The sequence below is a fragment of the Triturus cristatus genome, chromosome 4_1, assembly GCF_964204655.1.
Source record: "Triturus cristatus chromosome 4_1, aTriCri1.1, whole genome shotgun sequence".
Classification (NCBI taxonomy): domain Eukaryota; kingdom Metazoa; phylum Chordata; class Amphibia; order Caudata; family Salamandridae; genus Triturus; species Triturus cristatus.
The window spans coordinates 1,251,392,495-1,251,420,325 of record NC_140585.1 but is presented as its reverse complement, the minus strand read 5'-3'; the positions used below and the strand labels follow the sequence as shown (position 1 = coordinate 1,251,420,325).

The 27,831-nt window shown below is 45.1% G+C and overlaps 1 protein-coding gene across 3 annotated transcripts in view; it reads left to right on the top strand.

Annotated features, from left to right (window-relative positions):
* LOC146856521 (pleckstrin homology domain-containing family A member 3-like) overlaps positions 1–27,831 on the top strand; it is a 125,737-nt gene that overhangs the window by 79,554 nt on the left and 18,352 nt on the right. For all 3 annotated transcript variants that reach the window (XM_085654692.1, XM_085654691.1, XM_085654693.1), the window contains exons 5-6: positions 6,290–6,460; positions 12,446–12,489. In XM_085654692.1, coding sequence (XP_085510818.1) covers positions 6,290–6,460; positions 12,446–12,489 — 215 coding nt within the window. The remainder of the gene's footprint in view (positions 1–6,289; positions 6,461–12,445; positions 12,490–27,831) is intronic.

Here is a 27,831-nt window from a genome sequence, read left to right as displayed (position 1 = left end):
AACACTTCTAAATGGCTACATCTATTTGCCATGGCTGCTTAGGTGCAAAACATAAAGACTCCTCCCTTTTCCAAATCAGAGTAATCAAAGTCTTTATGGAGGGCCTCAAAAGTGTCATTCCTCCCAGAGCCCCCCTTGCCACTACATAGAACACAAGTGTAGTTCTTCCCAGACTTCTAGGTCCCCTTTTTGAGCCCTTGCACCTTGCAATTCATCTCCTGAAAATGAATCTTTTATTTTATAACCTTTTTCTTGAGTTTTTGATACAGTTAAATTGACAAAAAGGAAGGCGAAACGTATTGACTTGGAATGTGAAAATAATGTTATATAGGTATATTGTATGGAAAGTGTAATTCTCCGAACCACTCTTAGTTCTTCCCCATGGTGATTTTCGCATTCCACCTGACTGTAGAGCTCTTAGTCTTTTCACCTCGACCAGACTCTAAAGCAGTAAGAGCCCGTCATACCCTAGATGTGCTTTCATGTATTACATCAACAGGACAAAGTCCTTTCACTGGTCTGATGAATTGTTAGGTTTCACAAAAGCTACAAAGGCCAGCCTATTTCCAAGGACAGTTTTACCAAATTGATAGTCGAATGTATCCCAACCTGCTACCATAAAGCTAAAGGAGCGCACTCTGTTACCTCCTGGGAGCACTCTACTCGCAAGAAAGAAGCAACCGTGGCCTTCCTTGGTAAAAGTTCGTTGACCAGAGAGGCCTAACGACTTTGTTACATCTGCATCATCCACATGCTAGCGACAGGTTGTAGGGGAATTGCTTCACATTCTGTGCAAAGCTTGTGTATCTACAGCAACACATGCTTCAAATGGAAAATGTTAATTACCCTCAAAGCATCTGTTTGTAGCATTTAGTGCAGTAGCTTAATATGCGCCCAACTACCTCCCCAGAACGATGTGGTTCTACTTATGGATCTGATTTTTTTTTTACCTAACTTACTCGTACAATACCCATGACGCACCATACTGTGTTCACTCATGACTTAATACTTCACTCCCACCCACATTTCAGGGTAAAGTAGTCGTCGTGCATCCCATGACTCTAAACACTTTCTTTGAGGAAAAAAAATTGCAAACATCTGAGCCCAAAACTAAATGACATGAGTATCCATTGCATTTGAATCTACAACACTACAGACCGCAAACTAAGATTACAGGGTACGTAACATTTTCCCTCTTGGAATGTTCCTGGTGGTGTACAGGTGGCAGTGGCTGATCCAGTGTTGATCACCTGTGCCTTTTGTGGAGAGCAGCATAATTGGAGCCCAAAGTCCAGTAGAATCTAACTTACTGATTGGAGAGTGGCTGCCTAAAGCACTTTGTACTTTTCACTCTATATGTTCCCTAGGTGGTCAAAGAGAACGAGCGGCCTGTATCTCAGAAGCCACTAGTCGCACTTTCTAGCGGCTGGTGCATCCACAACAGCTACTGAGATGTACAGTGGCCTACTGGCCTCAACAAGTGTCTTCACCAAATGTCAGACTGCTATATCTCTAGAATCCCTTGGGCTATAGAAAATATCTTCTCGTTTCGGCAGTCAGGGTGACCACCTTTAGCTGATGCCTTGGGTCCATCCCCACGTCAGTGGTTGAAGCTGTTTCCTCAAGAATGCCTGGGATGGGTGGAAAGGTAGGTACAGGCACCCATCAGCAATAGAGGAGGGTGGGGGGCATCGCTGGACAGTTCATGCTCGACCGTTTCAATCCGTGATGGCAATTGAACCTGCCCTGGACCCATATGTGTAGGAAACTGGATCGATATATACTACACCAAAATGAGGTATAGTGTGTATAGAGTCAGGCAGAGATTAAAGTTAGATAGAACCTTACTCTCTCTATTTGTGGTAGAGTGGTCGAGCAGTAAGGCAGTATCAGAGGACAGTGTTAAGCATTTGATGTACACACTCAGTCAGCAAATGAATTCACACACTCAACAACTGAACTCTAGGCCAATTGTTTTTGTATAACAAAATATACTGTTGTTTATTTTTTAGAATCAATGAAGCCTGGCACAGGTAAGCATAAAATACTTTTCAGTAATAAGTTGCTGAATATAGAACAGTTTGAAAATGCAATAGAACTTGGACTTTGTTCGATTTACAGGGAATGCAACAGGTTGCAACACTTAGCAAATAAAGTACATTGGAATGAATAGGCTTTTTCAGTAAATTACAGGTAAGTTACTTTGTACGTTACTTCTCTTACTCAGTGCTGGATGCCTGGATTCAGCACTGGGACATTTCCTGTAAACAGGTAAGTAAATACGTTTTGGTTATTTGTGCGATTTTTAAAGAATATTTTTAGATTTCAAAACTTCACACTTAAAAACGTTTTGGAAGAAAATTGTCAATGTTATCCTATGGAGGAAAACAGGTTATCGGTTCACAGGTAAGTAATCAACTGAGGGAGTTAAGGTTCTGAGGTTAGACTCAGGAATCCTCCAGGGTCAGTGATGCACTTTTGTTGCGCCCTCAGCGGCACTAGGGCGGCCGGGTGCAGAGTGTTGAGGCCCAATGTTATCCAATGGGGGATAGGGGGCCTCCGGTTGGTGGCTGCTGGCAAGCAGACCACTGGGTTGTGCGAGCAAAGCTCATTGGGTTAAGGACGGGGCAAATGGGTAAACAAAGTAGCACAAAAGGTGCACCCTCGGGGGCACTGGGGCGGCCGGGTTCAGAGTGCTGTTTTGACGTCGGGCGCCCTGTTGTTTTCTATGGAGAAACTACGGTTTGCAAAAGCACTGCAGGCAGGGAGACAAAGGACTTCAGGGTGCGACCACCACTTGGAGAGGTAAGTTGGGAAGTTAAGGGTTGGTTAGGCACCGTCGGTTTGGACACACAAGGCCGTGGGGCGTTGGGTGCAGTGGTGCCTTTTGGGGTCGGATCTTCTTACCAGCTCCTGGTCGCGGTTAGGGGGGCCTTTTGGATTTAGACTGCAGGTGTCGGCTGGAGGCTTGAGGCAGGTCAGGGGTCGCCGGATCTCAGGTCAGGATCGCAGGGGTGACCTCCTCGTGGTGTTTTTCCGCTTGGGCCGGGTTTGGCGGGTGCAGAGTGGGCTGGATTCGTAGTCTGGCTGCTGCCAGAGGTTGCATTCGAACAAATCCGGTGTTCACAGGAGAAGCAGTCCTTGGAAGTGAAGGCAGGCAGGTCCTCTGGCGCTTTTCGAGGTTGCTAGCTGCAGGACACACCAGGATTTCGCAGGAGCAGGTTTGTGGGGAGACAGGCCGGTAGGGCTGGGGCCAAGTCAGTGGGCATCTTCCTCTTGTTAGCTGGCTGCGCGGCTGTTCGGTCTTTCTTCTTCTTTTCTTCTTTTTTTCCTTGTTGTCAGGCTGGATCTGAGGAAACAAGGTTCAGGGTGCCCCCTAAATACTAGATTTAGGGGCATTACAGGTAGGTAAAGGACAGGGACCAATGGGTCCCTTCCCTGGGGTGGGTACACCACCTATCGTGCCACCCTCCAGTGGGAGGGGGACAGGAGCCTGTCCCTGGTTGGTTGGGTCCCCCCATCCTCAAGATGGCGGCGACTCAAAGTTGTGCTTCACCTCGCCTCCCCCACCTGAGGGGTGGAGTTGGCAGAGGTGGACACACCTCTTTCCCTCACTTGTTTTTCCCGCCGGCTCTCCTGCCCAAAGTGGGGGGTCGAACCAGTGGGGACCAGTTACTGAAAGCAGCAAATGGTCTGGGGAGGCTCACAAAGTCGTCATGTCTTTGAAGCTTCCCCTTTGTGAACCCTGCCCATCCAGGGGGAGGAGACTTGGCACCTCGTCCCAGAATGTGCATTGTTTCAGGCCCCAGAGAGCAGCAGGCTCTCGACCCAGGGGTCCAGAAACATGTCTGGTGGTGGCAGCTGAAAGCAACCACTCAGCTTGGACACTAGTGGTGGGTTAGTTTTCAGGGGGCATCTCTAAGATGCCCTCTGTGTGCATTTTTCATTAAAGCCCACACAGGCATCAGTGTGGGGTTAATGTGCTGAGAAGTTTGATACCAAACTTCTCAGTTTTCAGTGTAGCCATTATGGTACTGTGGAGTTCGTAATGACAAGCTCCCAGCGCCATATACCCTTAATGGCAGCAAAGCACTTACAAAGTCTAAGAATGGACTTAGACACTGTAGGGGTACAGGGCTCATGCACCTGTATCCTCACCACTGGTATAGAGCACCCAGCTAGAGGGGTGAATGATCTATGCCAGGACAGTGGGTTATAGGCATGGCACACAGGGATGTGTGCCATGTCGACTCTTTACTTTGTTCTGCACCAAAGCACGCAGCCTGCAAAGGCAGTGTTTGTGTGTAAAGGTACAGGGCCTCTAAGGGTGGCACAATAAGTGCTGTAGCCCTTAGAGGTCTTCCCTGGTCACAGTGCCCTGGGTACCTATGGTACCATTTACCAGGGGCTGACCTGTGACCAGAGATGCCAATTGGGTTCGTTTTGGGGAAAGAACACAGGCCCTGGGAACCTGATTGGCAGGGACCCAGGGCACACCAAGAAAAAGTGCATCAGTAGTCTGGCAAAAAGTGGGGGGGTTACTGCAACAGAAACCCACTTTACTACAATATGTAATCAGGTTTGTTTTGTGGCTACTTGTTTTGGCAGACCTTGTATCGACTAGGTAGTCTTCATCCTTCAAGGCTGCACCAAGCAATATTTCCAGGTAGTTGGGCTTTGCAAAGGTTCCTTGCAAGGGTCCTTTCACCTCATCCTGCAGGAAGATAAGTTCCTCCGTTCTCTTCGTGGCTTCCAGAAAGGAGTCTCTGCAGGTCTCTCCAGACTTAGGCCAGTCTGGAGGGATGGACTACAGTAGTAGGCAAATCCTATTTTGTTAGTCCTGAACCAGTTTGGAGGATCTCAGTGGTGTTAATCGTTGAATGAATGAATGAATGAACAAATGACTGGTCGGAGTAGCCATACCATGATAGCCAGGTGATCTGTACTTTTTGAACTTAATGACCCCCATCCAAAACTGATGCAATCACATGGTGTCCAAGTAGAAAGTGCTCTTGGCTCATCAGAGACTGGTCAGGCTGGTCTAGCTGGATGTAAAATGGCTTCAAACAGGAGGCCATCACAATAGAGATGCAGATCTTTAACAGAGATAAGGAAAGTGTTAGGTTTCACTCTAGTAGGGATTGTGTGCAGGGCCGGAATGAGAACACAAAGCAGCCCTGGTAATTCTATCGGACTGGCCACCTGGGGGTGTGTGGGATGCTAGTGTGCAGCACTGATGCTTTTGTTACACTGCTGTAAAACTGACCCCCAGTAACAAAACCGGCCCCCACCCTTCCAGCCCACTGGGAAAACGCCCGATGCCCGCTACAGCCAGTCCTGCCCAGATTGTGTGGCTACTTCATATGGTGTTCTGAACTGGCACTCTTCACTGAACAAATATAACTGGTTTCAGGGACAGATACAGGTGATTTGTTCCTGTAGGGCACCAGTGTGCTAAATGAACAATATTGTCAGCTGTTCACAAAGAAGACCACCATCTTGTGAAGCTCACACACGTGGTGGACTCCCTGGGACTCCCAGTTACAAGGGACTGCTCAGATGTTATCCAGTTACACGGGATTGCATGAACATAACCCCAGGAATAGCTGGTAGGTAATCCCCTTTCTCACATGGGTATAGGTAAAAAGGCCTGTACCCAAGCACTAAGATTCACATTGCCACGACTGTATAAAAAAACCTTTTTAGATGTAAGAATAGTCTGTATTGCAAAGGGAAGCACACTTTGTGCCTTCCTACATCAGAGTCCTTCTTGGATGTCCCATACTCTTAAAACAGGATAACTCCAGTAGACCTGCATGAAGATCTAGCACTCTAGGAGAAAAACTTGGAGGGCCAGGCAGAAATGTATAATGGCAGAATAGCACAGTTCTACAAAGTCGAGCTGAGGACCAATGTTCTTACAGGTTGTTTCTTACAGTTGTGTACAGTTTCGTTTGTATTTTCATATATTCATTTTAAATTATTTAGCGTTTCTTTTGGTCCATTTAATCTTATCTCCAGCACTAGGTGATGTCCTAAGCTAAAAAAAAAAGATGAACTTCTGAAGAACTGGGCGATTTAACAACACCAGTGAACAACTTCACTGTATCAGCAATATGTAGCACCATGTTATTAACGCCTAGTTTCCAAGAGAATGTTGCCTGTGTCTAGATCACCCTAGCCACTTCGAACAGCATTCTCTGCAAGGGTTGTATCCATTGTCGGCATATGTGAACGTTTTCCACTCTGTTTTTTTGCTTGTTCACACAAACTCTTGTTTTCCATCTAGAAAATCAGTGACACATCGTCCTTGCTCCAGCACACCTGCAGCCAGTTTATCACCACACTGGAAGAATGTATGAAGTTTGCCAACGAAAGCCTGTCGCCAAATCTCCTCCAGTCCCCAATGACCTCCTCACCACCTGATTATGTGGGTGCCAAACTGCCACACTCTCACAGGGTAAGGATCCCTCTTTTCTACAGCGCGCCTTGAAGTGAACACTCTCCAATCCAATCATGTGACTCCTCTTGCAAAAAAGTGACTTCTAGTACAGTGGGCTCCAAGCTTTTCTGTAGTGAGATCTACTTCTTATCAGTAAAAATTGTTGTGAGCTTCTGAATGCCAAGCCACTCGCGCAATGGTACCAGACACCCAAGCCCAGTTTGAATGACTAAGCCTAATGTCCATAGAGCCAAAGACTATGGTTTCAACAAAATACTTTTGTCTAAGGCCAATCTGACAGGGCTGCCTCGTGTGTCAGTAAGAGCGTGGTCTTTGGGGATGTATGAACATGTTTGCGTATGAATGGAATATATGTGTATGGGTGAATGAGCCTGTCATATGCACTTGTGGCACAGGACATGTAGAACACAAACATACAACCACTTTTTTTTAATGGGAGAAATTTAAAGTGCATAAAAATGTTGTGTATAAATGGTCAGAATATGGAAAAAAAATTGTACTTCAAATTTCTCTCACTTCAAAAAATGACTGCATTTTTCAGTTATAACTATGACAATGCATCTACCAGCCACTAGGAGCAAGGTGCCTGCTGTGTGTAAATGCCCTGTAGGAATGGTGAAATATTTACTACAGAAAAATAGCCATGTGTTTACATCGCAGGAATTTTAAGTGAAGAAAAAGTGAATAAAATATTAGGATGTAATTGGCTTAATTGCAATTGGAGAAAAACATTGACTCAATGTTTTAGAGAAAAAATGTTTTCCACTTTAAATTTCTCCCACTTGAAACAAATTGCAGTGTAGTTCCTATATCCCTGATAGGCTCTGTGCATTGCAATAATATACACTATAGATTTGACATAGGACTGAGGTCAGTATGTCTCTATCGAGTACATTAAACTTAATTACTTGCGTGTGCCAGCTAACTCAGAGGTTACTAGAAACTTCTCGAATATACAAGAAGGGATTCGTTTCTGACAACCGCATAAACATAACAACTTTGTTTCCCTTTAAGTCGGAACAATCTCAGAACCGTGGAAACAATAGATGACAGTTTCACTCAGTCAGTCGTGCATGCTTTGTTTCTACAGAGTTGCACAGAAATAGAGAGACGGGCGTTTCAATAAAAAGGGTTTATTGAACAGTCTTATTTCTCATGCAAGAGATATGAACTGCTACAATCGTAAGACAGGCTGCGAAGTACAATATGTACAGAGTTAGCAGTAAGATAAAATAATACTGCAATAGCATGGTTTGTAGCTATGACATGTATTCATAAAATGAATATATGACGTCACCCCGCAAACAATTAGGCCGCATACCATCGCTCCGCATTTATTACAACGCGGGTTCAATCACTCCTCATTACCATCACTCCGCAAACTTTTACCCCGCATATGACTTTACCACACATGCCATTACAACGCAATGGCATGCGTGGTGAAGGCATAAACTTAGTAAAAGTAATTATCCTAAATATATATATATATATATATATATATATATATCTATATTTATTTATATAGAAGTATATTTATATTGTATATCTATATTTATATATATTTTAAGAAAATATCATAATTATTAATTTAAATTTTATTTATATCTATATACACATATATCTTTATTTTTTAAAAAATATTACCCTTTGAACTCCAAAAACCTAAACCCACCCTTACCCCTGAAAATGCCCCTGTACCCCAAAAACCTAAACCCACCCTTACCCCTAAAAATTCACCTCACCCCCAAAACCCAAACCCTGAACCCTAAAAATGCCCCTGTACCCCAAAAACCTAAACCCACCCTTACCCCTAAAAATATCCCAGCACCCCAAAACACTAACCCACCGTAAACCGTAAAAATGCCCCTGTACCCCAAAAACCTAAACCAACCATTACCCCTAAAAATACACCTGTACCCCAAAACCCAAACATACGCTGTAACCTAAAAATGCCCCTGTACCCCAAAAACCTAAACCCACCCTTGACCCTAAAAATACCCCAGCACCCCAAAACACTAACCCACCCTAAACATGCCCCTGTACCCCAAAATCTTAAACCCACCCTTACCCCTGAAAATGCCCCTGTACCCCAAAAACCTAAACCCACCCTTACCCCTAAAAATACACCTTTACCCCAAAACCCAAACATACCCTGAAACCTAAAAATGCCCCTGTACCCCAAAAATCTAAACCCACCCTTACCCCTAAAAATACACCTGTACCCAAAACACTAACCCACCCTAAACCCTAACTATGCCTCTGTACCCCAAAAACCTAAACCCACCCTTACCCCTGAAAATGCCCCTGTACCCCAAAAACCTAAACCCACCCTTACCCCTAAAAATACACCTGTACCCCAAAACACTAACCCACCCTGAAACCTAAAAATGCCCCTGTACCCCAAAAACCTAAACCCACCCTTACCCCTAAAAATACACCTGTACCCCAAAACACTAACCCTCCCTAAACCCAAACTATGCCTCTGTACACCAAAAACCTAAACCCACCCTTACCCCTGAAAATGCCCCTGTACCCCAAAAACCTAAACCCACCCTTACCCCTGAAAATACACCTGTACCCCAAAACCCAACATACCCTGAAACCTAAAAATGCCCCTGTACCCCTAAACCCAAACCCACCCTAAACCCTTAAAATACCCCTGAACCCCAAAACCTATACCCCTACACCCCCATATTAAAACCATATACTTACCTTAAACATAAATATTAAAAACATATGCTTTTACCATTCATGCTTTTACAACGAATTTCGTTGTAAAAGCATGCGTGGTAGAAGCATATAAGATGTAATGGCATGCGTTATTATAGTATTGCGGAGTAATGGTACTTTCGTGATAATGGTATGCGGAGTGAAGGTATGCGGAATGAAAGTTTCGTTGTTGAGGTCGTTTACCTCATAAAATACATACATAAATAACACAGGCTAAAATGTGAATAACCATCTGATGCTTCTAAATAGTTCTACCCCAGTGTACCTAACCTAAGTGTAGTACGAGGTAAGAAGTAGGTGCTGTTTTCTAAAGTATAGCTAGTTATAGCTATAGTATTGCCAAGAGTTGCCAAAAGAGTCTCTAAGTTCTAGTCTGCTCCATACCATAGAATGTGCGAGGTTGGAATCTCTTTTCCCGGAACTCGATATCTAGCACCCCGCAAGGGGAGTCAGAAACATTGGAGCTGGATTCTCTGCAAGGAGGATGACAGCGTCTGGTCAGTGCATCAGGCTGGGACTCGATCTCCTTCTGAACTTGCCGTGGCGAACCGCAAGTAGGCAGTCGAGCTGGACCGTACCGGAACCGTGGTTTGCCAGGGCAAGTGCAGGTATATTTATACCTTGAAGGTGTTTAGGAATGCCTGTATTGACATAAAAGTCGGGCATCGGAACGCCATGAATGAACCCCTAAGGAATAGATGTTCATGCATGCTAAATGAGTTCTTGGAGAAATCAATATCCAAGCAAGGGTAATTCCTAAAGGCTTAAGAGTCTGGTTTTCGAAGAACTCGTTGTGACGTGGATAGACGGATGTAGGAGACCATGCCTGTATTTGGTTAGCATGGACAATTCCTAAATAAGGGCTGGATTTTCTATGCCTAAATAAGGGCAATATGAATTGTACCTAAATAAGGGCATAAATCGGGAAACCTATATACGGAATCTAAATCTACACACAACAAATTGACAGTATTTTTCTTTTATAAATATTGGGTGTCTACTGCCCACTGGGAGCAAGGGGCCTGCTGTTTGCAAATTCAATACTTTGGGATAAAATTTAAATGAAGAGTTAACTTAATTACTCACATTTAAAGGCATCCATAAACCTAATTTTGTTTTGTTGACAAGCACTTTTATTTAAGATTGAAATCCCTTAGTGCTTAAGGTCTTCACCTCTGCGCCCTGGGTCATAAATACGACTCCAGCACCACTCATTATCAGGCCTTGCCATCTGCAGCCTGAAAATAATAATGTAAAAATAAATACAGACTTCCCTTAACTTTAGAAGGAAAATATGACCCTGTGCTGATTGAAAAATGAACTCAAAGCTACGAGCTACTCTGAAGGGGTTTGTGAGCTACTGGTAGCTCGCAATCAACTTGTTGGAGAGGGTCCATTGAGAGAAGCCTCCTTGTAATGCCTACAGTGATGTACAGTAATAAATGTGGAACCATAGACATTTGTGTTCTGGAGAAGTTAGATGAAATTCTGTCCTGGCATCATAATTGGAAAAATATAGATAAGGCTGTGTTAATATTTTGAAACCTGCCTTATTTCCCGTGAGTTCTAGCCACGGCATCATTCTGGTGGCATATTTCATACTGCCGTTTTCATGTTTGCATTGAAGGATTTTCACCACTGTCACAGCTGTTCCTTAACGCAGTCAGCGGTGTGAAGGTCAGCGATGCTTTGTGAGAAGGAACCAAAGGAAACAAGCATTTGCAATGCAATAGGTCTCGCATTTACGCGAGTTTAAGCTATTGGCATTGTAAATGACAATGCCTTTTATTTATGTTGGAAAAAAAAAATTGCATTTTCATTTACATTGCCAATAGCTTAAACTTGTGTAAATGCGAGACCTATTGCATTGCAAATGCTTGTCTTTACTTGAAATAGGATTTAAGGGATATTACAACAATATCCAGGTTCTCACAGGAGTAGCCTCCCAAAAATATTTTCCCACATCAACGGAGAAAACAGGCAATAAGCCATCAGAAATTATTTGGACTCACAGAAATGCAAGCCTTTTTTGTTTATCGCAAACAGTAAATATCTGGGCTCTAGAACTTCTAACGTGACACCAGATGCAGCTCACGTCTGCAAAAAGTTTGCTAAGCAAAGGGATTGAGGGGTCATAAACACCCCGCCCCCCACTACACTTCAAAAGCAAAGACAAGGAATTCTTCGGGTCGAGCAAAGGGACCCCATAAAACTTGTGCTTATCTCAAGGAAGCACATTCCTCAAGACAAGCAGAACAGAGCAGGGAGTCCTCAGCAACAACACAGATCGTTCGTTTACTATTACCAGGGCTCTCATGCATATTATAACACACATTAACAAGGGGGGAAACATTACCCGTTTGATTGTGAATCTCGGTATTATATCTGAACGTGAAAGAGACGGGCGTAGAAAGATGGGAAGACAGGAGCGTATGACGGCGGAGAAAGAAAGTTCTAGACCGAAACAAAGAGAAAATGTGTGGAGAACATGAGTAAAAAGAAGGATGCTGAGGGTAAGATAAAAATATGGAAAGGTGTAGCAACCTAACCTTACGATAAGGATAAGATAAGGAAAGGCGTGGAATAGAAACATGATGGAAGGAGTGCGTGGAAATTAAGGAAAAAAAGAATGACGGGGAGAAACTGACCGCGAGAGAGAAACAGGTGGGAGTGACAGAAGAGTCACAGAGGCGAATATGAGGCTAAGTAGAAGAAACGTATGAGAGTCGAAAACGTGAGGGGTTATAGATGAGAAATAAAGACGGGAAGCGAGAAGTACGTAAAGAACGAAACGGGTTTACATTAGAACAAGCGGCCGTGCGGCCGTGAAAGTGATCGCGATCAATCATCAAAGCGGCCGTGTGGTCGCGAAAGTGAAAGTAATCTTTTTGCGGCCGCTTTGATGTTCTCAGTGGCCGCGCGGCTCACTGAGAACATCAAAGCGGCCGCGAAACGATCATGCAGGCTGCCAAATGGTGCGCGCGCCCGGCGCACATGCACTGTAGTTGGCGGCCTGAAAGCACTGGTTTGCACTTCCAAATCCCCCTTTTACAAAAGCTCTCGCGAGAGCAGCGCTAAAGCGCTGGCTCAGGCGAGACCTAAAAATGAAACGGGAGCATTTTTGTAATTACATAAAACATTTGGTTCATCCACTTAATCGAAGACATTGCATTCCGACCTTGACACAGTATATAATTGGAATGTAATAATTTTAAAGCGCAAATTGATGAGCGTTGTTTTGTTTGTCCACAGATCAGACGCTCCCTGAGTCACACAGGCGTGATAACACCAAACAGGTAAGTCATTCTACATTTGGCTTTAATCTGGGCTAGGGGTGTTTTTGTCAAGAGGAAGGTGGGTAGTGGAAGCTGTTTCTGCAGGGATAAACGGCAATGGCAATAACTAGGTGGCTTAAACAGATAGGTTCTTTTTGTTTTGCTCGTTCCCTTTCTTCTTCCCATCCTTACTCTAATCCATTCAGGCACTTGCTCTTCCTGTCTCTCCCTCGCATTCATTTTGTATGACTCACACAGTAAATGCATTATTAAACACAGTCTCTACTCTGAATACGCTTTTACCGCTGAACACCTTCGCTTCCCGTTAAACTTTGATAAACCATCTCCAGAGGAAACTGCTTCTAAAGCCCTCCACACTATAAAAAATGTGAAAGTCATGGAAATGGAGCAGAGACAAGTCACTAAAATTGCCTCTAGCATGACGTGAAACAGAAGTACCGTGGCCTCTCATCTCTTCCCACAAGCTTAATAGAGGAGCAACATTCTTTATGCCCACTACTCTACAGAGATTTCCTGCCAGTCCCATAGCGACACCCCATATGATTGTTTCTGCAACAGTCTATTCTCAGCTGAGTGTCCCTCCTGATGCTCTCACCTCCACAGGTTTGTAATCAGCACTGTGCCATCTGGTCTCCTCATCATTAGAGAATGGAAGGGGCTCTGCTGGCTTCTCATGTCTGCTTGCTCCATAAGACAGCCCTCAAAGTTGGGGACTAGAAATGCTTCATCCACCATTGGACTATCCCGATTAGCCACATCTCAGCCCTGCTATGGCCTCAGGAACCCACTCCGGAGCTCTAGGGAGCCACATCTGCCTCAGAACCTAGCCCCACAGGGCAAACATTTAAATCCCATCAGTCTCAATTCTGGATTTTATTGTTTTGATGTTGATAAAAATGAGCAGCACATAGTTAATCATTAGCACTAATATAACCTACTATTGAGCTGTGAGACTACGTGATATACATTATTTTTATTTACTCAATGTAGATACATATTTTTAAAGTGTATATAGCAGTCTGTAGCCAAGTGGCAACGGAGTGCTGTGTAAATACATTACAAACAAAAGATAACTGTGCACGTCAGTGTAACTTGCAGTGAATATAGGAACTTTCTCATGTAAAGTGCAAGTTGTAATCTGAAGAGGTTAGTCTTCAGAGCCTTTCAGGAAGACAGTAGAGCCTGAGAGAGAGGCACGTGGTGACTGGAACATTTGATAGTTGTGAAAGAACAGAGTGCCTTAGAGGTTATGCTCAAAATTTTGAAAACTATTCCTGCTTGCATTGGGACCCAGTGTAGGGATATGTGGAGCGGAGTAATGCCATGAAATGTGTAAGTTCTTAGGATACATTTAGAAATTTAGTGCACAAAATCTTTCAGTCGAATCCAGAGAAATCCACAACATCATTATGTGAAATGGCCACAGTAAGCGCTCTTGTCCTACAGTTGCAATGTAAGAATTAGGGATTTATGTTCTGAAGGAGGTAGAGTTGATAGTGTGTTGTTTCTTGTCAGGTTGGCATAGTGGAAAGTAAAGGTGCGATTGGAGCCCAAGGTGAAGCAGCTGAAGTGACCAGACCAGTGCATGTAAAATACCAAGAGGAGAGAGTTGTGCTAACCTTAACTGAATGTGCAAGGGGATGTTCGAGTTGGTAAAAGTGAAGAAACCTTGACTAGGATAGGTTTAGTTTCAGAGTAAATTTGACCTTGCAGTTTTCGAAGAGCCCCGAGAAAGGTTTGAGTGATGAAGAGTGCTGCGTTGTTTTGCTGTTCAGCTCCTTGGTTGCCTTATAATGGCAGTGGAGATCTTAATTTATATGCCTCTGAAAGAGTTCCTTTAGTTATTTTTTCCTTGTATGGGGAGAAATAAAGATTTGAGCCATGGTGCATTTCTGTTTGTTAAACCAATTTTCTTTTTTTATTTGGTTTATGTATATTTCATAGTGTAAAGACTATGTGATACACTCACTAAGGCGTTTTTCTATATGTGAGAGGGGGATTCCCTTCTCATGCCTATGCTTTGGGTTATTAGCCAAGGCTTCCTGGAGGGAAGCGGTAAGGGGATGACCAGTCTTTCTGGTCAGTGCCTGCCTTGTACCTGTTGTCCCGCCGTCGTCCCCCTCTCACATATAGAAAAACGCCTTAGTGAGTGTATCACATAGTCTGTACCACAACACTAAGTCTGTTTTATTTCACCACACCTTTTTAAAAAAACGGTCCTGAGGAAAGCCAGAACACTCTAAGGCACTGGCTGAAACATGTCGACCATCTGAAGGACGCAGGGGACTGTAACTCGCCACCCTCACGCGTCCTGTAGCCTTACTTTTAACCGCTGGTGACGGCCCAGTTATTAAAATTTAATTTACCCTCGGGTGCTGGGACCACCACCAAGCCGTTTTAAATCACAACTCAACCAACCTCACTGCACTCTTAGCAATATACCAGCTCCGCTGTAATCAGGCGTCGTAGCACACCCGGGACATACTAGGTGTCACTGGGTGGGCCCGATGATGAAGCATGCCACCAACTAGGTTGGTGGGTGAGGGCTTCATGAATACACCAACAAGGTGCCCGTGACAGAACTAAATTTGAGTACTGTATCACTCTGGTCAACTTAAGCTAGTCGTCTTTGTTTAATCACGTTGCTGGCTAATGAACATTTTATGATAAAGAGTCCTACGCTATTGTTATCCCTAAATTGTCTTCAAGGTCCTTTTAAACTGGGAAAATCTGTTATTCTAGAATTGAACTTTACAGCTGGGCCTTGTATAGACAGGTGTGGTAGCCCCGTGAACTGCACTGTGTTTGATCTTATGGTCAGAAGTTCGAAACACAGCGTCTTTACTCACCCTTTAATCCTTCAAATAGTGATAACGTATGTGCCATTGAATTGGGTAATAATTAAAGCCTATTGTTCAGGAGCAAGATTTCCCATGGTTGAACTACATATTCTCTTTTGTAGTTTAGATTTAAAGTATGATTTCAGAATTTGTACAAACCTCTAGTCTGTCAAGAAGGCGTTCAAAGTGTATATGTCATACTCTCACATCTATATATCGTGGTCGCTCCAATCACATTCAGAACATCCTTCACTATCTGACCTTATGACTCTTCCTCCCTAGTAGGAATCCACAATCGAGCAAATTGGTCAAAAGCAGCCTCTACTGCCTATCTAAGGCAACTGATGTCATTTGCAAGGAAGCAATATGGCGTACACCTTTTTTAGTAAACTTTTCATTTGGATTCTAGATCTAGAGTTCAGGGCCAGTTTGGAAAAAACACATTCAAAAGTCCCTCTGTACTTGGACTCTTTTCTCTTTTTATTTATTCATGCTTCAAAATCTTCCTGTCGTAAGACTGAAGAGACTTGGGAAAAACACATGTGTTCGAGGCATATGAGCTGCAGATTACACACTGTGCATAGATCGCCATCTGGTGTTGGGCCCGATGTTGCAGTTTTTCTCTTGGAAAGTCTTTGGAAGTCACGAGGTATGTGACTCCTCCTTTGGATCGTATTGCGCACGGGCTTCGGCTCCATCCTCAGATTGTTTTTTTTCCGCCATCGGGCTCGGATGTGTTCTTCGCGCTCCAGTTCAGAACCGTTCCACTTTTCCTGTTCGGCGCGCAATCCTCCCCCCTTCGACGGTATTGTCTCGATCGCGTTCTCCACACTCGACGCGACTCTCAACAATCTAAGTCTTCGATTTCGGTCGTCGACGAAGGCCTTTGGGCCTACATGGGCTTCGGTCCTGGCTGATGGAAAGGACTCCATTTAAGAAGTGTCCTCGATGTGGGTCGAAGTTTCCCCACACCGATCTCCATGAGGTGTGCAACCTCTGCCTCTCCCCAGAACACGAGGCACGGGACTGTCCAGCTTGCGCCTCCTTCCTATCGAAGAAGACGATCCAGGACCGACTAGCACGGAGAACAATGGCACACTCGTCGACTTCGATGCCCGACGACATCTTCGAAGAAGGCGTCGATGTCCCGGAACAACATCCACCGAAGAGGGCCTCGTCAGCGCTTCCGAAGCGGACGACTCCGACGTCGAGGACATTACTCCGGCACAGAGGGGCGTGAGTACAAACGTCGACCCCGACCCAAAACCCCCCTCCAAAAGACTGCTTCCCATACCTCGCTTTCGGGCCCAGTTAAAAAGCCCATCAAGCCTTCAGGCAGCTCGGGCTCGAGCCAGCCTACCCTCGGTGCCGAAAAACCCTCATCGGCACCGACACCGAAAAAGAAAACGCCCCTTTCCTCGTCCGCGCTGAGCTTGACACCTAAGCTCTCGGCGCCGAAGACTGGCACAGGCTCCTCGGCACCCATACCACCCTCGGAGCCGAGCAAGAAGCCGAAAAACCTCGACTTCCAAACCTCGAAGCCGAAAGTCACCTCGGAACCAAGAAAGTCAAAAGACACTGTTGAACCCCACGGTTCGAAACCAAGAACCAGTGCCAAATCGACGCCAAAAAAACCCACGTCTCCGACACCATCGACACCGATGGATCTGCCCCTTACAGACGAACTGTTTCGACCCGATCCTTACCAAAAAACCCTCGTAAAAGATCCAAAGACTGGTCATTTGTCACTTAGCACCTGAAAAAGACCACTGGACAAGCCTGGACAAGCCTGCACCAGCTCCACCACCAGAAAGGAGAGACTTTGCCACCTCCCCTTTTGAGAATTCCTCCTCCTCCTCCTCCTTCTCCCTCCCACCTCATCATTCTCCTACACCATCTCCAGATGAGGATGATGATGACGACATCTACGACACGGGATGGGGCGGACAACCAACCAATAGGGGACCCTACTCCTACAGGCTCCCCAGACCCATGGGACGACTACAACATCTCAGACGTCCCTAATGTCCCACAGGACGAGCTTTACCCTTCTAAACCCTCCCCCCCAGAGGACACCATAGGTTTTAACTAACTACTCCATAGGGCTGCCCGCTACCACGGGGTTGATCTCCACCCCGTAGAGGAGGACTTCCTCTAGATACATTCGACACTGCACACAGGTCTACCTCAATCCTGCCAATGCTTAAGGGAGTTATTAAGCACGCACCGGATGTTTTTAAAGACCCAGTTAGGGCTAGGGCCATTAACCCACGTATTGAGAAAAAATATAAAGCCGCCCCAATAGACCCCACCCTATATTAAAGGTCCCGCACCACTAGACTCCCTGGTAGTCTCCGATGCGAGGAAACGCGCCAATTCCCAGGCATCAGGTGAGGCACCACCGCCAGATAAGGAGTCTAAACTCCTAGACGCCTCTGGTAAACGGACAGCGTCCCAAGCGGCCAACATCTGGCGTATCACTAGCACCCAAGCGCTCCTAGCCAGATATGACAGGGCACATTATGATGAGCTGGAGACAATCATGCAACACCTCCCTGATAAATATAATCATAAGGCCAACAAATTGATTCAAGAGGGCAAAAACATTACAAACACTTCCATTCGTTGTGCCCTCGAACTACACCAAGTCCCATCTGCATCCCTCCCACGTACAACAATACCTCGGTGCCACCATAGACACCTCAAAGGCGTTAACCTACCCCAGCCCTGCCCGGATAGCAAGCATACAAGCTCTTTGCGCCAAATTTCAACCTCAACACTCACTTCCAGCCCGAGTGTTTATGCAACTTATACGGATGATGGCCTCTTGCATATTCATAGTACCTCATGCAAGACTCCAGATGCGTCTTCTCCAAGAGTGCCTAGCACGCCAATGGAACCAGGCTCAAGGTCAGCTAACAGATCTGGTGTTGGTAGACGGTCGTGCCCATCGCTCTCTGCAGTGGTGGACCACCAAAAACCTTTCCAAAGGGCGACCGTTCCTAGAGCCGGTTCCTCAAATAGTTCTAACAGTGGACGCATCGCTCTCCAGCTGGGGAGCTCATCTACTACATCACACCATGCAGGGCAGGTGGTCACCTCAACAAAAGTTACTCCACATCAACCATCTGGAGTTACTGGCCATATTTCTAGCCCTGAAAGCCTTTCAAACACACGTCTCAGGCAAGGCTGTCTAAGTCCGCACAGACAACATGACAGCAATGTACTACATCCAAAAACAAGGCGGCACACACTCTCTCTGCAGCTCTCTCAGCTAGCACAGACCATATGGAGGTGGGCCATACCTCAAAACATTTTTCTCCTAGCACAACATGTCCCAGGAGTCCAAAACACCATTGCAGATCTGTTGAGCCGTCAAACTCAACAAATCCACGAGTGGGAGCTTCATCCACAAGTTCTTCAACCATTCTTTCAAACGTGGAGGCAACCACAAATAGACCTCTTCGCCACCCACGAAAACGCCTAATGCCCAAGCTTCGCCGCCAGATACCCACACCCATTGTCCAAAGGCAATGCAATATGGATGAACTGGTCAGGCAAATTTGCGTACGTTTTTCTGCCTCTCCCACTCATTCCATTAGTGGTGCTCAAACTACAGCAACACTCCCTAACTCCCATCCTAGTTGCTCCAACTTGGGCCAGACAACCGTGGTACACCACACTGCTGGAACTCTCCGTAGTTCCGCACCAAAAATTACACCTCTCTCCGCGCCTCTTAACCCAGAACCATAGAGAGCACCCGGACCCAGCTCAGCTCAACCTTGCGATCTGGCTCCTGAAATCCTAGAATTTGGCTACCTTAATCTTCCCCCTGACTGTATGAACGTCATTAAAGAAGCTAGACGTCCTACCACTAGAGCTTGCTAAGCAGCCAAGTGGAAACGATTTGTGATTTATTGTCACAACAATAATATCAATCCCTTGGATGTGTCTATCCAACACATCATAGGCTACTTACTTCACCTACAAAGATGCAACCTAGCCTACACGTCTATGACTACACCTTGCTGCCAATACAGCGTATCTACAAAGTAGACAGCATCTATCCCTCATTAGAGTACCTGCCATAAAAGCCTTCATGGAAGGCCTCAAACGAATAATTCCACCTAGAGTGCCACCCTCACCAGTGTGGAACCAAAACATCGTTCTCACAAGACTAATGGGTCCTCCATTTGAACCTCTACATAAATGCGAGCTTCAATTTTTAACATGGAAAACAGCTTTCCTTGTAGCCATTGCTTTTCTCAGAAGGGTCAGTGAAATACAAGCACTCACCATTCAAGAACCGTTTCTGCAAATGCATCATAATAAGGTTGTTCTCCGCACTAATCAAAAATTCCTTCCTAAAGTCATTTCTCCCAGCCACAAACCAGAAAGAGCTCTGCACACTCTAGACGTCAACTCCCTGTATTTGGGTGCTCCTCAATACACCCTGCAGGGGCTGCAAAGAGTCCAGTCCATGGTAGCCAAGTTGGCTCTTAACAGACAGCGTAGCTCTTCTGCCACCCTGGCCCTAAGGGACCTTCACTGGCTGCCCATCAGAGATGGAATTAGTTTTAAATCTCTTTGCATGGTATACAGAGCGCTGCACAACACAGGCCCGATAGCCCTGCAAGAGAGATTCTCCTGGTACAAGCCCAATAGACTTCTTCGATCCTCCTGTCTAAGCTTGGTATCTACTGCCAGATTCAAATTGGCTAGGATGGGAGGTAGGGCCTTTGGTACAGCAGCATCATGCCTCTGGAATGAGCTACCCCAAAACATCAGACAAGCGGACTCCCTCATAGGTTTCAGGAAGAGTCTAAAGACCTGGCTATTTGCCAGAAATAGGAAGTAATGCATCCGTTTAACAGTTCAGCCTGCTCTCGTTGACCTAATCCACCTTGGTCTCTAAGTGCCAGGATCCCCTTTGGCTGACCGCTGCGCTATATAAGACTTCCATACAATACAATACAATACAAAAGAGCTTTACTCAACTACATGGAGAGAACACAACATTTTCGAAAGACCAAACAATTATTCGTGTCTTTCTCACCACCACACAAAGGCAACCCCATCTCCAAATCTGGGATAGCTAGGTGGATTGTTAAATGCATACAGATTTGCTACCACAAAGCAAAACGAACGCTATCTGTTCCCCCTAAAGCTCACTCTACACATAAGATAGGGGCTTCTATGGCATTTTTAGGGAACATCCCCATAGATGAAATCTGAAAGCAGCTACATGGTCTACACCGCACACTTTCACTAAACACTATTGTGTAGATGTGCAAACTAAGCAACAAGCTAGTGTGGGCCAGGCTGTCCTTAAAACACTGTTTCAAACAACTGCAACAGATACTGGTGGTCGCCGCTAAGAGGGGGTACTGCTACACAATCTATGCACAGTGTGTAATCTGCAGCTCATATGCCTCGAACGGAATATGCTACTTACCAGTATGCATCTGCTCTTGGCAAGTAGAGCTGCAGATCTACACACGCCCACCCGCCTCCCCGGCTACCTTTATCTGTTCCAGTTTTATCTTATTTAGATACAGCACACATGGGCATCTTTCCTGTTTCTTACAAAGCTCCATCAGTTCCCTGCTGGTGAAAAACAATCTGAGGATGAAGCCGAAGCCCATGCGCAATACGATACAAAGGAGGAGTCACATACCTCGTGACTTCCAAAGACTTTCCAAGAGAAAAACAGCTGCAACATCCGGGCCCAACACCAGATGGCGATCTATGCACAGTGTGTAGATCTGCAGCTCTACATGCCAAGAACAGATGCATACTGGTAAGTAGCATATTCCTTTAGATGGGAAAGGAGAAGATGGCGGCCGACTGAAGAGCTCGGTCGGGAGCTCCTTGCCCAGAGGTGCATGAAGAATGCGCAAAAATAACCGTCTACACCGGAATGGGAACGCCGTAATAACAAGTGACCCCCGGCGGAGCAGGCCCTCAGGAATTAAGTTCAAGGACCAGGGGCGAAAGAGGCGAGGCAACCGAAGGGCAGATATCACCTCGTGGAACCATTAGCGAGCGGAGCGGAGGTCATAACGGCCCGCGTCTCGTTGCTCATACGGCGACTAAGGGTGAAGACGGAGTCCGTGGCAGCTGGTGTTGCTCACATGGCGGCTACGTGTTTAACAATCCGAAGATCTCACCTGAGCGCCGGCGAGCTGGGAGCTGGAACAGCGCTGTGGCTGTTCGTGCTGTGGCGACGCGTCTCTGTGAAGGCTGCCGGTGTTGGATCTTGGCGGGGGGATTGAGGAGCGGGGAAAACGGAGCCTAGGGCAGTGGAGCCCGAGGAGGCGGCACCTTACCCGCCCGGAGTGTGGGCAGAAACAGTCCGGGCACTCTGCTACAGTAGGAAAGCTGTGTGCAGGGTGTCCTTCCGGGCGAGAGAGGTGGCGACGGACGAGGAAGCTTCTCGGAAGAGAGAGGAGGGGCAGCTCCTCTCTCTGCGAAGCTAGCAGCCCAGGTGAAGGTTGGAGGAGTTGGCTGTGCTGCTGCGAGATGGAAGGAGCGTGCAGGACAGCGTGAGCCGGTAAGTGAGAGGGTCTCTGGCTCGGGGCTTGGTTCTGATGCTTCTGGGAGGCTAACTGTAATAAGCAAAGGTATAGGGAAAATACCTGTAGAAGCAACACAAGGAGTTCGCCCAGGGCCCCCTGTTAGCCAAAGGGGGGGGGTAGCAGCAATAAAGAACCTGGAAAGCACTAAGGCCCCCTTTACTACTAGCAGAGGTGTGAGGGGTGAAACCACTGAAGTAGCAGGGTACAGCCTCAGAAGTAGGTACCTTCTGGTGAAGGGGAGCGCTGAGCCCGAGCCCAAGCCCAAGCCAGACACAGACATAAAGACAACGAATAGCACCAAAGGAAAAATTCAACCACTGGTAGATTCGCCACCCAAGGGACTAAGAAGGCAAAACAAGAAGCACATCCCAGGGCAGCCACAAGCGCCGTTATCTAGAGCAAGCCGTGCAAGCCTAAAAGCACCAAGACGTTGTAACACTCAAAAAATCACTCCATCACTAAGATCCTTCTTTAAGGTTCAGGAGAAGGACCTTAAAACAGAGAAGGGAAGGAGTCAGCCATCTACTACACCCCCGGTAAACACCATAGAACCAAAAGACATAAGAATGGCAGAGAAACCTAAGGATGGGAGCGCAGGTCTGACGACGAGTAATAAATATCAAATTCTCTCTACACTAGAAGTGGAAGTACTTGGGAAATTCCCTGAGTGTGCCCCTGAGAGTGCCACCCCTGACAGAGCAGCAGACAACACTCCAGGTGCTAGACAAGACCCAATACCATCCAGTGGTCCACACACAGAAAAACTCCTGGAAGAAATGATGAAGAAGAAGAGAGCAAAGTTTGCGATCTCTGAAAGGAATCAGACCAAGATACAAGAAGACTGTGAGGCATTAGATCAAAAAATAAATACCCTCATAGACAGAGTGACGCATGTGGAGGGCGAGGTAGAGGCACTGAACAAGAAGACGGAGGCAAACTACAAGGCGATAACCAGGTTAAAGACCAGAGAAACTGAGATTAGTGAAAGAATGGAATCCCTGGAAAACCACGCTAGGAGGAATAACCTCAAAATTTTAAATGTGCCAGAAGGCATGGAAGGAGAAGATATATTAAGGGATTCACGATCCAGCTACTAGAGGAGAAAATCCCCTGGGCCAAATCTGCCAACCTCGCTGAGGACTTTCAGAGGGTACACCGAGACCCCTTCAGGAAAGGGAAGTCTAGAAAGAACCCTAGGAAAATTTTGATTAACTTTATGACCTATTCCCTGAAGGAGAAAATCTTGAGTGATAGCCTAAAAACAGTCTCTTTTTCCAAAGATGACTGGACCTGCAGGATCAGGTCAGATATATCAAGAACGACTCAAGATAGGCAATGGGAGCTGAGCCTGCATATGCCACAACTAAGGGCACTGGGTACTAATGTTCAAATGCGCTTCCCAGCTTCATTGAGAATCATGTGGGACAATAAAATGCTTAATATGAGAGATCTGAAGGAAGTTGAAATGCTCATTGAGAAAATTAAAACGCATGAGAAAGACAACCCTTAAGGTCATAAACATAAGATCTGCAGGTGATAGATAGAAAACCCATATTCTAACTGTAGGGCAAGGAGCTCAAAAGGGTGGAAAATCTGCCCAGAAGAAAGAAGGAAAAGGAGGCTTCTCCAGGGAGGGGGGGAGGCACACTGTACAGAATGCTCACCAAAAAACTTTGAAAAAGAAAAAAATCACAGCACTGGGTGGGGAGCAAAATGGGGGAAAAAGGAAAAAAAAAAAAGAAAAAAGTCCTAAAGACTAATCAAGAGGAGGAAGAAGGCCCACAAGTGGAACACAACGGATTAAAAAAAGATGCTAGTCGCTGGTAAGGAGCCCAAAGAAAATAGGTTTAACATCTTAACGTGGAATATAAATGGGCTAAGAATAAAAAACGGAGATTACAGATCCTGGAATACTTAAAAAACATTGATTGTGAAATAATTATAGTACAAGAATTGCACCTAACAAAGGAAGAATGGGGTATGATCTGTAAAAATCAAAGCTGGATAGAACATTGTATATGCACAAATCAAGACTGCAATGTAAAAGGCGTGGCAATTCTATTAAAAAAATCCTTGAAGCAGTCATTGAAAAAGCAGAAATAAATAAAAAGGGAAGATGGGTCATTGTGAAAGCAAGGTTGTATAACAACTCCTACACATTGGTGGGCTACTATGGCCCCAATCTGGATGACCCTGAACCGCTTCAAAAGCTATATTCTCATCTATTGACAGCCCAAGCGCCAATAATATTGGGTGGGGACTTTAACATTTTATTAAATCCTAAAGAGGATAGTCACCCAGCAAAAAGCCTCCCTAATCTACTGAGAATGAGAGAATGGGTCGGGTTGTACATTAAGGATCTGGGGATTGTAGATGTGTTGAAGGAAAAAGGAAATAAATACCACAAATTTACCTTAAAAAATAAAAGGCTTGGCCATGCTTCCAGAATTGACTTCTTTCTGGTCAGCAGATGCCTGGTGGAATGTACTAAGCAAGTCGAGCATATACCAGAGCACATCTCAGACCACTCAGCAGTGCAACTCAGTCTGATCCTAAAAACTTCCCCTTCCTCTCAGAGGTGGACAGTGGATAAAAGTATATTTCTAGATCCATCTTGCACGGATAAGTTAGCCGAAGAGACAGAACTGTTCTTCCAACTGAACAAAGAAGGTACAACAAAACAAATAGCCTGGGACGCATATAAAGCTTTTATCAGAGGGAGAGTCTTAAACATTGCGGGGCACAAAAATAAGAAGAAAAAGACCTATATTGAACAAACTGAAAGAGAACTTGTGACTATGGAGGCAGAGCTCAGGAAAGTAACCACCACTAAAGAGAGCGCGAAAATAGAGGAAAAAATGAACGGAAAAAAGGCAGAACTAAGTGACTTCCTTGAAACAATAGTTAAGGACAAGTGGGAAGCCAGTAAATTATCACAATATGACTATGGAGAGGGTTGCGGGAGGATCCTGGCATGGAAAACAAAAAACGAACTAACGCGGAACAGGGTCGCAAGGATACAGAAGGAAGGCCAACCTGGATACTGCTTGGAAAACTCCGAAATCAGGCAAGAATTTTTGGACAAACTGTACAGGGAAGAAATATTTTGCTCCAAAGAGCAAATACAAGCTTTTTTAGATAGAATATCGATCCCTGCGGCCTCCCCGGAACAGAAAGATGAACTCAACTAGGAGATCTCCAGAGAAAAAGTTTTAGACGTAATAAAAGGCCTAAAGAGAGGAAAAGCGGCAGGCCCGGATGCACTACCAAATTAAATTTATTTGTCTTTAAGGGAAGTACTATTATCTCCCCTTACAGATCTCTTAAACAAGGTATTCCTAGGAAAAAAAGATCTCCCAAACTTGTGGAATGAAGCAATAGTGAGTGTTATACTAAAACCAGGAAAGGACCCAGCCAAATGTGAATCATACAGGCCTATTTATCTTTTAAACTCCGACTACAAGATCTACACACAGGTTTTGGCCAAAAGATTAGGGGTGGTGGCAGGGTCCCTGATCCACTCAAATCAAAAAGGCTTATTAAAGGCAGACAAATGTACGAGCTATCGCGTGAGCTCATTAGTACCATAGACATAGTAACCCACTATCACGCACCACTGGCAGTTATTACTTTTGACGCTGCAAAAGCGTTCAACAGAGTTAGCTGGCCTTTCCTGAACGCCACCCTTGTCAAGTTTACTCCTGGGGATAATTTTGAGAGCGCAATAATAAATATATATAAAAATCCTGTTGCCAGAATCTTGGTCAACGACGCTCTCACAGACAGCATACAGATTAAGAGAGGTACAAGGCAGGGGTGCCCCCTCTCCCCTCTCCTTTTTAATTTGTACATAGAGACCTTAGCGTGTCTCTTGAGAAAGGAAGAGGGGATTATACCTTTTAAACATCAGGATTGGGGGGAAAAAAAGTCTCCTTGTATGCGGACGACTTAATGATTTTCACTGGCAACCTAAACAGCTCATTCCCAAAGATAGAGGAGATTATAGACCAGTTTGGGGTATTCTCTGGATATCTGGTGAACCAAACTAAATCGGAAATGTTAGAATGGAGCACACTTTCTGGAAACCCTCTGGTGAAGGATAAAATAAAGTACCTGGGAATAGAGTATACAAAAGATATAGAAGAGATTGCCAGCATAAACTTTGCTAGAATTCATAAAGATGCAAGGAAACTCCTCAAGGCTTGGTCAGGTTTACAAATATCTTTCTTAGGGAAGTCTAATTTAATCAAAATGAATATACTGCCAAAACTTACATACCTATTTAGTTCTATCCCGTTAGATTTTAAGACAGAGCAGATAAAAAAGCTGCAAGGGGATCTATCTAGCTTCATCTGGGCAGCCAAGGGGGTAAGAATAGGCTGGAAAAAACTAAGAAGAAACAAGGCCCAGGGAGGTATTGCCAGCCCAGATGTACTTGAGTACTTCAGAGCCTTCCAGTTCAAAAACATAAGGAGACTTCTGGATAAATGGGAAACATGGCCAACATACTTGAAAGCCCTAATCGGCCCTGACGGAGATCATTATCTCTACAAATTTGGACATCCCAAATACTTCAAAAAGATAAAACTAAAGACTCAGCAGCAAAAACCTGGTATGGAATAAGGACGACGTTAAAAATCCCCTACTACAGCAAGTACGCACCAATCTGGGATTCCCCTGGCACCCCCGACTGCCTAAAAGACGGACTAGTGACCCCCCTGAGGGATGGAAATATAAACTACTGGGACCAAATGATAGAAAATAACAAAATCATAGAATGGGAGACCCTGAATGAATGGACTCCGGGATCGCTAGCCAGATTTAAATACTGCCAATTAAATAGTTGGATAAAAGGCATAAAGGAAAAATTGCTTGGGGATGACGACATTGAGCAAAAACTATTGAACTCAAAATTTAAAAAAAAAGGAAATTTCAACCTGGTACTGGGCCCTTATAAGAGCTGGCGAAACAGAATATATAGCCCCACATGAAATCCGGGGAAAAGCCATGCCAGGCCTAGACACCTCAATGGAAATTTTTGGGCTTGTAGTAAAATCAGCCCCATTGAAGTAAAACCATCTTTTCACGGTGCATAGATCGTATCGGACCCCAAAAAGATTATCAAGTTCAACAGCAACAATGTGTCCTAAATGTGGGGATGAAAAGGCAGACGACCTCCACATGTTCCGGGACTGCATCCAATTGGAGGAATTCTGTGAACAGATTGGTAAGACCCTCTCGGATGTTTTGGAACAGCCCATAGAGGTAAGCATGGAAATGGTTATCTTTGGGATTTACAATAACACACACCCTCCCAAAATGACTAAGGGCCAGGAAAACCTCACTTTCTTACTAACATTGTTAGCCAGAAGGGAAATATGTATCAACTGGGTAAAACCTTCACCACCTTTACACAGTGAATGGCTAAACTCCATACTAAGGTTTTATAAACTAGATAAGCAGGGGAAGGAGAGTAAGAAAAACAAATTTTGGAATATTTGGGAAAGATGCATCCACTTGAACGTCAGGGCGTCCAATGATTAAGGCAAAGGTAACAACGATTTCAAGCCGTGCCTTGAACTTAGTAGTCAGAATGACTAGCTCTCCCCCCCCAAAAAATTGTGTGCCTGAAGATGGACAAAAAGGGTCCCCAGAGGACAAAGCTATATTTTCCCATACGCGCCACCGTATGGTTACAGGGTATTTGGTATAGAGCGGATAAAGGGGCCTCTGACTCCTCCAAACTTCAATAAATATTGCTTGATGAGGACAAAAAAAAAAAAGACTGAAGAGACTTGGGCATAAGAAGTACGTGAAAATAAACTCTCATAATAATTCCTGTACCCTGTTGTTTCTGGTTCTTCAATCATTCTACTCATCTTCCATTCATTGCTTTCCATCCTAGTAGTAAAATAGTACCACTG